Source organism: Meles meles, chromosome 17 (assembly GCF_922984935.1).
Source record: "Meles meles chromosome 17, mMelMel3.1 paternal haplotype, whole genome shotgun sequence".
NCBI classification, from domain to species: domain Eukaryota; kingdom Metazoa; phylum Chordata; class Mammalia; order Carnivora; family Mustelidae; genus Meles; species Meles meles.
The window spans coordinates 48,943,364-48,956,491 of record NC_060082.1 but is presented as its reverse complement, the minus strand read 5'-3'; the positions used below and the strand labels follow the sequence as shown (position 1 = coordinate 48,956,491).

Below are 13,128 nucleotides of genomic sequence, written 5' to 3'. Positions count from 1 at the left end.
TGAAATTAGAGGCCTCATTCCTACCTCAGCAATGTTTACGGTTACAGTGTCAATCAATCAGTCAATCAATAACAAAATTACAGTGTATCATTTGGGCTCAGCGTTTGGGAATTTATGTGAATAGAGAGGAAGCATAAGGCTCTGTCCTGGGTCCATCCTCGGTGATTAATCCAAGCAGACAGGAAGTTTCAGGGGGAAAAAAATGACTAACTCGGGACCTCCCTCCGCAGTCCTTCAGGGAGACTAACTTGAAGCTATTTTTATCTCTCGCTGTTGAAAAGAAGCTCATCATCTGTTGACCTTGTTCGTTCGTGCCACCAGTATATGAGGCGTAACTCCCATGAGTGTCAGGCCCTGCTAGGAAAGAGGGGCTGGGCCTTGCCCTCCTGGAGCTGCTTTGTGAAAGCTGAGGTAGTTGATCTGTTGTTCCCCGGCTGTGTCTGCAGAAGGAACCGTATACATTTTAAGCCTTTTAAAAGTGTATGAAAATACTCTTCAGTTTAGCGTGAGGCAAAGAAGGTAGGATAGACCGCAGAAGAATCGTAAGATTGTTTCTTTTCCTGGAAGATCACAAACAAAAAATTACCCTGTATTTTGGAGTCCTGACGTTATACAGATAAGCTCACCTAAGAGCATGTAAATCATCAGAGGTTCACTGATTTAAATGGCTTCTGCTGTCCTGAGAGAAATAGGAACTCTCAAAAAAGGTCATTCGGGGACCATCTGTTTTAGGTGCCATCACTCTGCATGTGGTAAGAGCAGTGGGTTGGCCCACCGCAGCCTTTATTTGTTGCCCTCGCCTGGGTCTTTAATTATTGCTACATGTCAGGTTCCTTGAGTGGATACAGTCACCTGTTATAAATAGGTTTAGAATAGTATGTCCTTTCATTTCGGGGGTTGTTTTCAGAGCAAATTATAAAGCATCCTGAATATTTTTTATAGATAATATTGTATAAATATAGAGCAGCACTGTTATTGAGAGAGTATACCCACTGATATGCTTGCAGTTTTTTAAAAGATTTTATTGATTTATTTGAGAGAGAGAGCCAAGCAGCGGGGGTGGGGGGGGGGCAGAGGGAGAATCAGACTCCCCACTGAGCAGAGATCCCGATGCGGGGCTCGATCCCAGGACCCTGAGATCATGACCTGAGCCAAAGAGAGACACTTAACTGACTGAGCCACCCAAGCGTCCCAATATACTTGCACTTTAAGATTTGAAAGTGCTTCTTTCCTGTGAGGCTGGTAAACTTGGAATAAGAAATCAGATCAGATTAAAAGCCAAAGAAGTGCTTCTTGAGTATAAGTTAGTATTGGATGTTATGAATTCAGTTGAATTCAGTCTCAGTATTTGTTATGGGTAGAATAAATTAATTAATGTTAATCATGTTCTTGTCTCTGTCACTGCCAGGGCCTCTTGTAAACTTTCACATCTCCCTAACCACAGTTGACTTTTAAAAACAAAATACACTAAAGGGGGCGCCTGGGCAGCTCAGTGGGTTAAAGCCTCTGCCTTCAGCTCAGGTCATGATCTCAGGGTCCTGGGATCAAGCCCCGCATCGGGCTCTCTGCTCAGCAGGGAACCTGCTTCCCTCTCACTCTCTACCTGCCTCTCTGCCTACTTGTGATCTCTGTCTGTCAAATAAATAAATAAAATCTTTTTTAAAAAATGCACTAAAGTCTGTTAACCTGAGCACATAAACAATGTCTATAATTACAGTATTGCTGCTCTTTGGGTCTAGAATCTTTTGTTCTTTGATTCTCTTACTATTTTTTCCTAGAAACACCTAAATATCAAATATTAGTTGCACATAATGTTTAAAAATAGTCATAGGTGTTGTAAAGCTAACCCCTTTTTTCCTGACAGTGTTCCCTGTTAAAATGCTGGGCAGTTTCACCATACAGCGTGACCTCTTTGCAGGGATTTTTGTCCTTGGGAAGTGACCAGCTATGGAGGGTCTCAAACAGCTCTAACATTCTGTGATGACAGTTCATGCCGCTGCTTTATTGCTGATTCTCACCTTGTCTTTTACATATGTGTTTATGTTTTTCAGGAAAAAAGTGCCAGTTCAAACGTAAGACTTAAAACTAATAAAGAGATTCCAGGATTAGTTCATCAACCCAGAGCAAAGTAAGTTCTAGTTCCTGATTTTCCTTATTAATGTCTTCAGAGTGAGCTCAGTTTTGCCTGCCAGGTAACCAGGACGTATTGTAAAGCTTCAGTGAATTGAAACAGTGTGGTTTGGTCAAATGGAACAGCATGGGGAGTCCCAAAACAGGCCCGCAGTAAATGACAGTACTGACATTTCAGATCAGTTAGAAGAAAATAAAGCAGAATATCTTTATGACCATGGGGTAGGAGAATTTTGAGTAAGTCACAAAAGATATAGAACTTAAGAAAAATGATTCATTAATATGACTGCATTAAAGTTAAGAACTTCCATTTATCAAAATTTACTGTGGGAGCGTAAAAGGAAATGGTGGAATATATCTATATATTTAGTTACATTATATTAGCATATAAGTGACAAGAGTTGGGTTTCAGAATATGTAAACTTCCCCTATAAATTAGTAAGTACAAAACAGAGAGCTCATAGAAAAAGAGGCTGAAGATGTGAACAACCATTTCACTACAGAGGAAACTTGAAGAGCTAATCATGTCTCGAGAAAATACCATTCTGTACCACAAGATTGGCAAAAATTAGGAGAAGTCTGACAGTGCAAATGGTTGACCAGGATGTTGAACAAGAGGAACCCTTCACCCCAGTGGAAGCATAAACCGGTACAATTACTTTGGGAAACAATTTGTATTTTCTAATAAAATCGTGCCTGGACATACCTTACCCTCCAGCCACTCCCCTCTCAGTCGTGTAGCCTAGAAAATCCTCACGCACGCGTGCGGGCAAAACAGTCCATAGCAGGATTGTTTCCATGAGCTCCTAAGGCTCTTGAACATCCTTGAACAAAACCCGAACATCCTTCAGAAATATAATGGATGACCAAAAACTGAGGCGTATTCTTAGGACAGGAGTTGTACATATCGGTGAAAATGGAAAACCTGTGACTGTGCGTATGAAGATGGCGCACCGTCCCGAAGGTAAGATTGTGCGCCAAAGGAAGTAGTAGCACCTGCCTGTGTGTACTTTCACTTCATAAAGTTCAGAAACAGGCAGAACGAGTCAGTCAGTAATATAAATGTGTGATAAAACAAAAAGACAAGCGAGGAAATGAAAAGGCGTTAAACTAAAAAGAGTGGTTCTTTCTCACTGGGTGGAAGACAGTGGAACCAGGGGTTCTGTTTCTTAACCTGAGTGGTGATTACATGGTGTTCCTTTCACTGTTACTACTTAAGACTGTACAAATAACATGGTATGTTTTCCATGGGTTATGCATTGCACGATTAAAACGTTAAGGAGAATAATGAGTATTTTTGTAGATTGTTCTAGAACTGAACCTGTCTTGGCAATAAAACGCCCTTTGTGTGGCTTTGAAGCTGTCTCCCCTTTCCTTCAAAGTGGCTCTGTTTTCCCAAGGCTACAAATGTCTTTTGTGGTGTTGCACCTAAATAGGAACAAATTCAGAGGGTGCCGATTACACTAGGGCAGCTGGTGGTCACACCCACCCCCAAAATAAACCTGTTACATCGATACAATAGTAGTTCCATAAATCCAGGTCATAAGCAGAAAAAGTTGTGTTACGTGTTACGTCTGCTTCTTCCCAGGAAATGGAGACAAAAATAACTGAGGTCGGACTAGTCACTTTCCCCTGGCTCGGTGTCCTTGGTGGTGCTGTAGGTGGCTAGGACTCTACCAATGGTGAATGAGCTCAGGGATTTAATTGTTTACTTTCAAAGAAAACTGCGGCATTTTAAAACCCACTTACCATTTACACTGACAGTGGGATGGTAAAACCGATTTTTGCACCCTTAGGGACCCGTTATGCCGTAATTACAACCTACCCCCCCAACCCGGCCACATCCACTTCAGCGGTAACCACTCTTATCTACCCTAATTTTTTTTTAAAGATTTTATTTATTTATTTGACAGACAGAGATCACAAGTAGGCAGAGAAGCAGGCAGAGAAGCAGGCAGAGAGAGAAAGGAAAGCAGGCTCCCCACTGAGCAGAGAGCCTGATGCAGGGCTCGATCCCAGGACCCTGAGACCATGACTTGAGCCGAAGGCAGAGGTTTTAACCCTCTGAACCACCCAGGAGCCCCTATCTACCCTAATTTTATCTGCCTTTGAGGGACAACAGGTATCTGACAATAGAACAAGTCATCTTTTCATCTAAACCATTCGATATATGCTTTTTTTTTTTTTAAGATTTTATTTATTGCTGTCAGAGAGAGCATGAACAGGGGGAGCGGTAGGCAGAGGGAGAAGCTGACCCCCGGCTGAGCAGGGAGCCTGATGTAGGGCTCGATCCCAGGACCCTGGGATCATGACCTGAGCTGAAGGCAGATGCTCAACCCACTGAGCCACCCAGGCGCCCCCCGTTATATGCTATTTTTAAATGCCTCCCTTATCTCTGGGTTCTAAGGAGGGGCTGCATTAAGGAGAATTTCTTCCTTCCTTTGGTGTAAATACTTCCGGAATTTAAACACACTGAAGCAGCATGCTTTGCAGACCGGCCTGTGCTGAGGCTTTCAGAGAAGTTGATTAAACTGGTTCATGTGTTTACATTAAAATTAGGAAGAAAATCCTCTGTTGTGTGTGTGTGTTAAACTATGAGTCAGAACCTTGGGTTACTGGAATTCCACTACATGATCTTCCTGGAAGTCCCTGAGGGGTGAGCGGTGTTTTCCTCCTTACTGACACAGAAGATAGGGAAGCTCTTATTTATTCTGCAGTGTAGAAAGCAAGGTAACAAGTTTCTTTTCCCCAGAAGTGGAAGAGCAATCCCATATGTGGTAGCAGGGGAGTTATTAATAATAGAGACAGGTAATAAAAGGCAGGTGATCTTCATGCTTTCATTTGCTGTAACCTGCAGAGCACATTCTTACTTTGTGATCTCGGGCCAGTGACCTGATGTCACTGGGCTTCCGTTTTCTCCGATTAAAAGGAGAAAAGTCTTCTTCCTAAACGAAATAATGTATGCCCGGTGCCTATCACAGTGTCTGCTGCTTGGTAAGAAGGAGGCCTTAACAGTTAGGGGCGCCTGGGTGGCTCAGTCGGTTAAGCGTCTGCCTTCAGCTCAGGTCATGATCCCGGGGTCCTGCCATGGAGTCCGAGCCCCACGTCCGGTTCTCTGCTCAGTGGGCAGTCTGCTTCTCTCTCTCCCTCTACCTGCTGCTTCCCCTGCTTGTGCTCTTTCTGTCTCTGTCAAATAAATAAAACATTTTTAAAAAATGCCTTAATTGTTAGAAACAGCCCAAATGCCCTTTAACAGGAAATTGGGTAAAGAACCTCACTGCCTCCTCACAGTGGAACATTAGCCATGAGAATGGACGCTCGGCCGCAGCACACAGTGCTGGGTGGCCCCAAACAACGTAACACCAGAAAACTAGGTCCTGACAGATGGCGCAGAGCATGACACACTCCTCGTAAAGTCGAAAACAGCCAGATAAGTCATCTGCTTTATAAAGCGCATATGCAGGGCGCCTGGGTGGCTCAGTGGTTTAAGCCGCTGCCTTCGGCTCGGGTCATGATCTCAGAGTCCTGGGATCGAGTCCCACATCGGGCTCTCTGCTCGGCAGGGAGCCTGCTTCCCTCTCACTCTCTCTGACTGCCTCTCTACCTACTTATGATCTCTCTCTGTCAAATAAATAAATAAAATCTAAAAAAAAAAAAGAGTGTTGCCTGCTAAGGGAATGCATGCAAATACATTAAAAAAATAAATAAATAAAGCACATATGCAGTAAAGCCTATAAAAGGGGTGGGGGGGATCTTGGTTCCCTGGTGTTGGGGGAAACACGCCTCGGTGGGAAGTACGGTAGCTCTAGGTTGTTGTCAAGGTCCTAGCGCTTGTTTTTTGTTTTAGTTTCATAGATGCTTGTTATACTATTTAAAAAAAAATAAATTTGACTCAATAGAAGTGAGCCATGCATGAACTGCTAGCAAAGGTGTGTCGTGATGTGGGGATTAGGGTGAAGCCACTTCCCCCAAGGTCCCATTGAGCAATGGTGATGATAGCTATGAAAGAAAGAACTGTGTTCAAGCCAAGATTTGCCAGGAACGCCCTGAGTGATTGCATTTTATTTTTGCAGGTGAAGTGTTAGGGAGTCAGGACCTTGCCTTCTGATACTTTTGTGGCTTAGGTTTTTATTATCTGGAAACTTTCTTTTTTTAAGTCACTAAAAAATGGAAGCTGTACCCCTTTCAGCTCTCAAGCTCATTTTGCCCACCTGTTTCGTTCCTTTGATTACTTGTCATTAAGATTCCATATGAGGGGGCACCTGGATGGCTCAGTGGGTTAAGCCTCTGCCTTCGGCTGAGGTCATGATCTCAGGATCCTGGGATCGAGCCCCACATTAGGCTCTCTGCTCAGCCTCTCTGCCTACTTGATACCTCTCTCTCTCTCTCTCTGTCAACTCAATAAATAAAATCTTTAAAAAAAAAAGATTCCATATGACTGTCATCCCCTGTCTCACAAAGTTAAGGAATCACAGTGGGAAGAGCCTTTGGATGATTCAGGGTTAACTCACGAGAGCTCTTCCAGACCAACCAGGGACACAGGAAGTGCTGGGGGAGGAGGCAGCATTGTGATTTCCCTGGCTGAGTTCATTAGAGAGAAATAGGAATTACTGAGATTGTTAAGTCTTATCAGCTACATCAAGTACCAACATACAGGCTTTTGTAAAAGATTTTTAGATCTAATTAATCTTAGCATCAAATAGTCATACTTTATAAACTGAATCATAAACAATTTAGTTACCCGTTTCTGTTACCTTGAGGAAAGGTAGAAAGGCCAGGGGGCCTTTTTCCTCCCTCACCACATACAGTCACCAAAGCGTGCATCAGAAAGGGTTTCAGGATGGAGTTGTTACCTATGGACTGCTTCTCACAATGCAGTTGGGACTCTAATATTAACTAATATTAATGATATTGTGTTGATAGAGCTTCTACATGAGAAGAGAACATCCGTGTTTCTCTAGGCAGGAGTCCGTGCAGGTGGGGTCATTTATTTACCTGCCCCCCCCACCCCCGCAGAGTAACAGTGCTGCCTCTGTCCCTGTTGAAGGGACTTCAGGGCTTGCCTGTGAAACAAATCCACAGAGAACAGAGAGGAGCGGATGTTTGCGGGTTACGCCATCCTGAAGATGGCGTGCGGGTGGCAAGGGCCTCATGTGGGCCTTTGTGCCATCTGCCACACTTCCGGGGATGCTGGAGCTTATCGGAAAGAGCTCATTTGGTGCATCAGGATTTGATAATAAATAAGTCAAGTTTCCATTAGTCTTTTCCGGCTAACACAGTCCACATGCTGTCTGTGGCAAGATCATGAATCCGTCTGGCGGAAGACACGACTTGGTAGGTTTTGAAATGAGACTGAGGCAGGCAGGGACGTTCTGATGCTCTTACCCAAAGCCAAAGCAGGCAGCATGTCTGTATCAGTACGGTGTGATGGTGGAGATGCACCGACTGAAAGCCATTTGCCTCGGTTTGGTTAGAATTGTTTCTCAGAGGGCACACAAGAGAAAGAAAATGGTAGAGTGGGCTTCCCAGTCATAGGACCCTCTGCCCCTGGAGTGAGGTTGCTGTTTGGTTCAGGATTCAGGCGGGGTCGCAGATACGCTGTCTTGTCTAGTGAATTCTGGGTTACATGGCTTTTGTTCAGTTTGCGTTGATCAAGGAATGCTTTAAAAAAAAAAATGATTGGAAAGTATGTAGTTAAACTACGCAAAACTGGAACCACTGAGATGTTTGCACTTGCTCACTATATATGCATCTTAAGGTCCTCACCATTACCTTTGGTGTCAGTCTCCTGATGTGGACCCCAGAGCTCTGCATTCTTTTTTTTTTTTTAATTTATTTATTTGTTTATGTAATCTCTATACCCAACGTGGGGCTCGAACTCACAATCTTGATCCAAGATCAAGAGTTGGATACTCCTCTGACTGAGCCAGCCAAGTGCCCCTGAGCTCTGCATTCTTCATCTCAGGGATGGCAGACACATTCGCAGAATCGCTTTTACTTAAGACTAATCATCTTGTTAGTCTGGTGTGCATATGTATGCGCAGTAACCAGATATCCCTGTTTTCTTGTTGTGATCGTTCAATTAAGGAGTTAATGGAAGTTAGTAATAATCCCAGAATATCAGTGCCGGCCGGGACCTTAGAGACCAGCCTGATGGTTTAGAGATGGGGATCTGAGACCTGCACCTCACCCGTCCCAACATACTGAACTGCCTCTGGGAGGAGTCGTGAATCACTAAATAAAATAGGGACACTTGGCCAACTGATTATTTATTGCCCTTCTGTTATTTGCAAGGCAATGTATGTTAAAAACTCTACCCTGAAAGTTTTCACGGTGAACGTCAAATCCTAAACATGCCATTTTTAGGAGGTCTCTTGGAATTTCCTAGGAAAACTAATAGATATATGGTTCATCTATACTGGATATGTGTGCGTGCGTGCATGTGTGTCTGCATGGATATCGATATTAGGGTCTATCTGTGTCTATCTGTCTTCATGCCTTTTCTCTCTGGGACCCAGAGCTGTCCAGCAACCTCACTGGCAGAGAGTTTGACCAGGAACGGTGGCGGGGCTGGGGAGGGGGGGATGCCCAGAACGGGTCTGAGCAGAGTGCCTGCCAGAATCTGCCTGTTCCACACTCACAAGAACCAACCCCCACGCAGGCTCTCCCTCGGAGCCTGTTTACACTGACTTTAGACACAACTCTAACAGACCTGGATGGGCTAAGCGTGGAGACGCAGCAGCTGGGAAGGAAACGGAAATAGAACCAATACCTTCTCTGACAAGAAGAAAGAGGAGGAAAGTTCAAAGCAGGCAGAGGATAAAACCCGCAGTCGGAGGCCACTTTGCTGAAGGAGAGCCAGCTCTCCCCATCTCAGAGGCTCCTGGGTGGGGGAGGTCCCGCTATTACAGAGGGGGATTGTGATTAAAGATCATGGGAGTGGCCACTAGTCATTAAGTGAAGTTAAATAAGGTTTGCGATAGATCCTCTGTTAAAGTTAGGAGATTTGCATCCAACGTGGCTTGAATAGTAAATGTTTTGGCACTTAAAGAAGTAAAACCATGGGGAATCTGGAAAAACTCTGATATGCAAAAGTGGCTTTTCCGCCCAGCCAGAGAGAGGGAGAGGAGACTGTTTTAATATATTCTCATCATCACAGTTTCTGGCCCCCTTCTAACCTGCAACCAGAGAGGGAGTGTTTCTGAAACAGGACCTTTACCTCACTTGAATTATCATATAAAGGACAGGAAAAATTGTATGATGTGTGTGAAAGCTGATTGCTGCTATCAGATAGTTTATCATTTCCCCTTTATATCCGAGCTGATGTCGTGGTGCTCCCAGTATTAAATCTTGGTTTTCCACGCAGGGGAAAACGCTCGAGCCCCAAGGGTTTGGGGTCCCTTGGGCATTCTCTGCGGGGCCCCTAAAGGCTGAGACAGAATGCCAAGGGCTAGCAGGTGGGCTGCCCACACGTAGACTTGTAGGGAAGAAGCCATTCCAGAGCCTCCCTTCCTTCCATGCCCAGCCACTGCAGCAACCGAGCACTAGGAAGAAGCCCCGGGGGGTGTTTCTCTTAGCCCAGCGATCCTGAACCTCCTTGGACCACTTCTTGTGTGTTGCGTGGAAATTACTGTCATCAAGACCATGTTGCCACCAGGGCCCTCTCCTCCCAGGCCCTTCCCATCTGTGATTCTGCTCTGCTCTCCTTTACCTTCTTATGTTTGGTGCCCAGCACCCACGTCAGTATCACCGGTTGTGCAGTTAAATAGCACTAGACGAGCAGACACACAGGGCAAGTGCTCCGCGGGTAGGCTTCCTGACTCTCTCCCACGGTGCAGCGGGATTTCACTTCCAGCCCCACTGGCTGTCACCGCTGCACAAAGGGTTCAGGGGCAGTGTTGCGTTCTTTGCCTGGTTGCTGCCAGCCCATACCTAGATGGCCAGCTGAAGACCGTGCTGATGATGACAGTCTCTGTAAAATACACATTTCCACGTGATAACTTGGATATATTTTCTTTTCACAGTTACACACAGGCTTGAAATCGGCCATGTAATGCTTGGCTGTGCTTTTTTTTTTTTTTTTAATCACAAATGTGTATCTGAAGAAAAAAATTGGCACACGCCTCCCGGTAACATCACTATAAATAATATGTGTACGGTGAAAGGAAATTGTATACCTTAAATCGTAGGAACTGATAGACTCTAATGAAACACATTTATAGGAATTACTATAATGGCATTTATCCTCAATAGGACTTAGACTGTTTCAGTAGAAAAGTCAGCAATGAATAAATATCTGCCTCAAAGTTTGGGGACTCAGCGTTTTTCACTGGAGGGAGCTGGTTGGAGTGAACATTGAAACACGCACTGAACTACTCTTTGTTTTTTTTTTAGCATGCACATCTCTGAAAGCCAACAAGAATTCTTCAGAATGCTGGACGAGAAAATTGAAAAGGTAAGAAGTAAAATAAATGAACCACTTGTTTCGAGGGACATGTGCTAACTGCCTCCTGAGTTCAGGTTATCATGTTCTGATTCCTGTGTTACAAAGCTGTTCTTGTAAGGGGATGGGCAGAGAGCTAAAACAAAAGTCTGCCCTCACACCAAAAAAAAAAAAAAAAGTGACTATGAGAATGTTTGATCTCTGCTAGAGCATCCAGGACCCCAGGCTTGTTGATCACTAATGAACAGGTGTAGGGCCAAAGAGAGACTAGTCAGAGCCTTTGCCCAGAGACAGAACATCGCTGTCACCGCGCCTTGTCTGCAGCTGGTACCCTGCTCTCACCCGAGACCGTGAGCAAGTAGGTCATTAGTGCCTGCCGATGCCTCTGGAGTGTCCGCGCGGGGCCTCACACCGCTCACGCGTCTCTACAGACATCGCGTCTGTGTTGCCGTCAATGGCTCTGAGACCCGTATTAGCTGCTTGTACAGCCAAGGAAACTAAGGCTCAGAATATCGGAATAACTTACCGAGGTTTGCAAGGCTGATGGTGGTCAAGTTGGAATTCCAGCCCACATCTGCCTGGCCCCAAAGCAGAGTTTGCTGAGCCGCTTCTCCCGGAGTGGTGTGGAGGTGGGGGGTGGTTTACAGGGGCAGGAACATCTGTGTGGAAATTGAACCCATACTTAGGGTCTCGGAGTGCCATACGCTAATGAGCTGAATGAAGTATGGAATATGGTAAGAATTAAAGGCTTACATGCTTGTGGAGTTCAAATTCATCACTGCAGGGGGTGGATTTTAAATACGACTGTTCTAAATCGGAGTATTTCCATTTGAAAACCTTGTTGTGAAGAAGAGTAAAATCCTAAATTCGGTACATAATACAACCGGGATGAAGGCATCGCGGTCCAGTTTTGCCTTTGGAGTTTTTTCCACTTTTTTATTTATTTTTTATTTTTTGTGGCCCTTTTTATCTGAGCATTCCTTCATGAATTCCTAGGTTATGATACGTATCCGTCAATGGAAAATAATAAAGGGCTTAAATTCTTCAGTATTTTAGCAGCAGACCCCATTCTGAAGTGGACCTCCGTAAAGAGTAGTTCTGTAATCTTCCCATGCACCATTACAGGACCAGCACATGCTGCCAGTGTGAGAGATAGAGATGGAAGATGGATTAGATTGGAACTTTAACCTACAGCATTACTTGGGTATGCGTAAATACTCCTTTGCATATAATTTATTTTATTTTATTTTTAGAGAGGGAGAGAGCGGGAGTGGAAGGGCAGAGGGATAGAGAGAGAGAGAATATTAAGCAGGCTCCACACCCAGCGCAGAGCCCAACCAGGGCTCCATCTCACGACCCTGAGATCGTGACCTGAGCCAAAATCAAGAGTCAGATGCTTAACCCACTGAGCCACCCAGGCACCCCATTTTTTTTTTAAATTTTTAGTGAAATCCTGGCTTACATATGACTTTTTAGATTGAAAATTTCACCTAGGAATAATTACCAGGTTTCGTGTATTGGTTCCAAAGCTGTTCAACTTGCCAATAACATTTGTTTTATTAAGAGAGGTTAAAAAAAAAAAAAAAAGAATATTTTGTTCTTGCTGTAATGGTGAAGACCTTTTCTTTCTCGGTTTGTTTGGACTTTTTTTCCTCCACTAGCTCTGTGGCAGTAAGAGGATCTTCTTAGTAGTTCGAGTTAGTCTCTAAAAACCAAAACCTGAATGGTAAGTTATCTTTTTAAACAAAAGTTACAGACCCTGACAAGGCATTTAAGATGATCTAATCCCATCCTGGTGTGTTTCCATAATTGAAATTCTACCCGCTTTTACTCAAAACTGGAATTCATTGTTCCCATCTGAAATCTGATTTCCGTTTTTCCTTTTGCATCCAGGGTATAGAGTATGATGTGTCTAACACAACAAAAGCGAAGTTTATAACTTGTTCATTTGTTGGATGGAACCTTCCCTGGACAAAGGAGCATTTGTAGATTCAACATAAACAGTATTCTCACTATGGAATACATTTATGTTCAAAGAAGAGCTGTTATGTAATCTGTGACATGCGCCCAATTCCAGATTTCTAGGGGAATTTTCTATTCGGTCTGAACCAGGCTTTCCTGTTTCTTCCCTCTTATCTAAAGTTCATCTCTCTGAATATTATGAGCATGCTGTTCTGTGTGTTATTTAACCATTGAGCCGCCAAGATTAAAGCGTTCCTTCTTAACATACGCATTTGACTTAATATAATCTTCACGTATTTTATATAACCAAAATTGGAAATTGAGTTCTTATGAATTATTTTCCTGATTTTCCATCATTGCTAAATATTTCTTTGGTCCAAGTTAGCCTGAGGGCAACCATAAATGCAAACTCACATCTATTTTTCAGGTTTTATAGGGTTGATTTTAAAAAACAAAAGACAGGGGCACCTGGGTGGCTCAGTGGGTTAAGCCTCTGCCTTTGGCTTGGGTCGTGATCCCAGAGTCCTAGGGTCAAGCCCCGCATCAGGCTCTCTGCTCAGTGGGGAGCCTGCTTTCTCCTCTCTCTCTCTCTC

At 44.0% G+C, this 13,128-nt stretch overlaps 1 protein-coding gene across 1 annotated transcript in view; it reads left to right on the top strand.

Moving 5' to 3' along the window:
• C17H1orf21 (chromosome 17 C1orf21 homolog) overlaps positions 1-13,128 on the top strand; it is a 222,601-nt gene that overhangs the window by 190,627 nt on the left and 18,846 nt on the right. The window contains exons 4-5 of the mRNA XM_045982796.1: positions 2,052-2,128; positions 10,525-10,585. Of these exons, the coding sequence (XP_045838752.1) occupies positions 2,052-2,128; positions 10,525-10,585 (138 nt within the window). The remainder of the gene's footprint in view (positions 1-2,051; positions 2,129-10,524; positions 10,586-13,128) is intronic.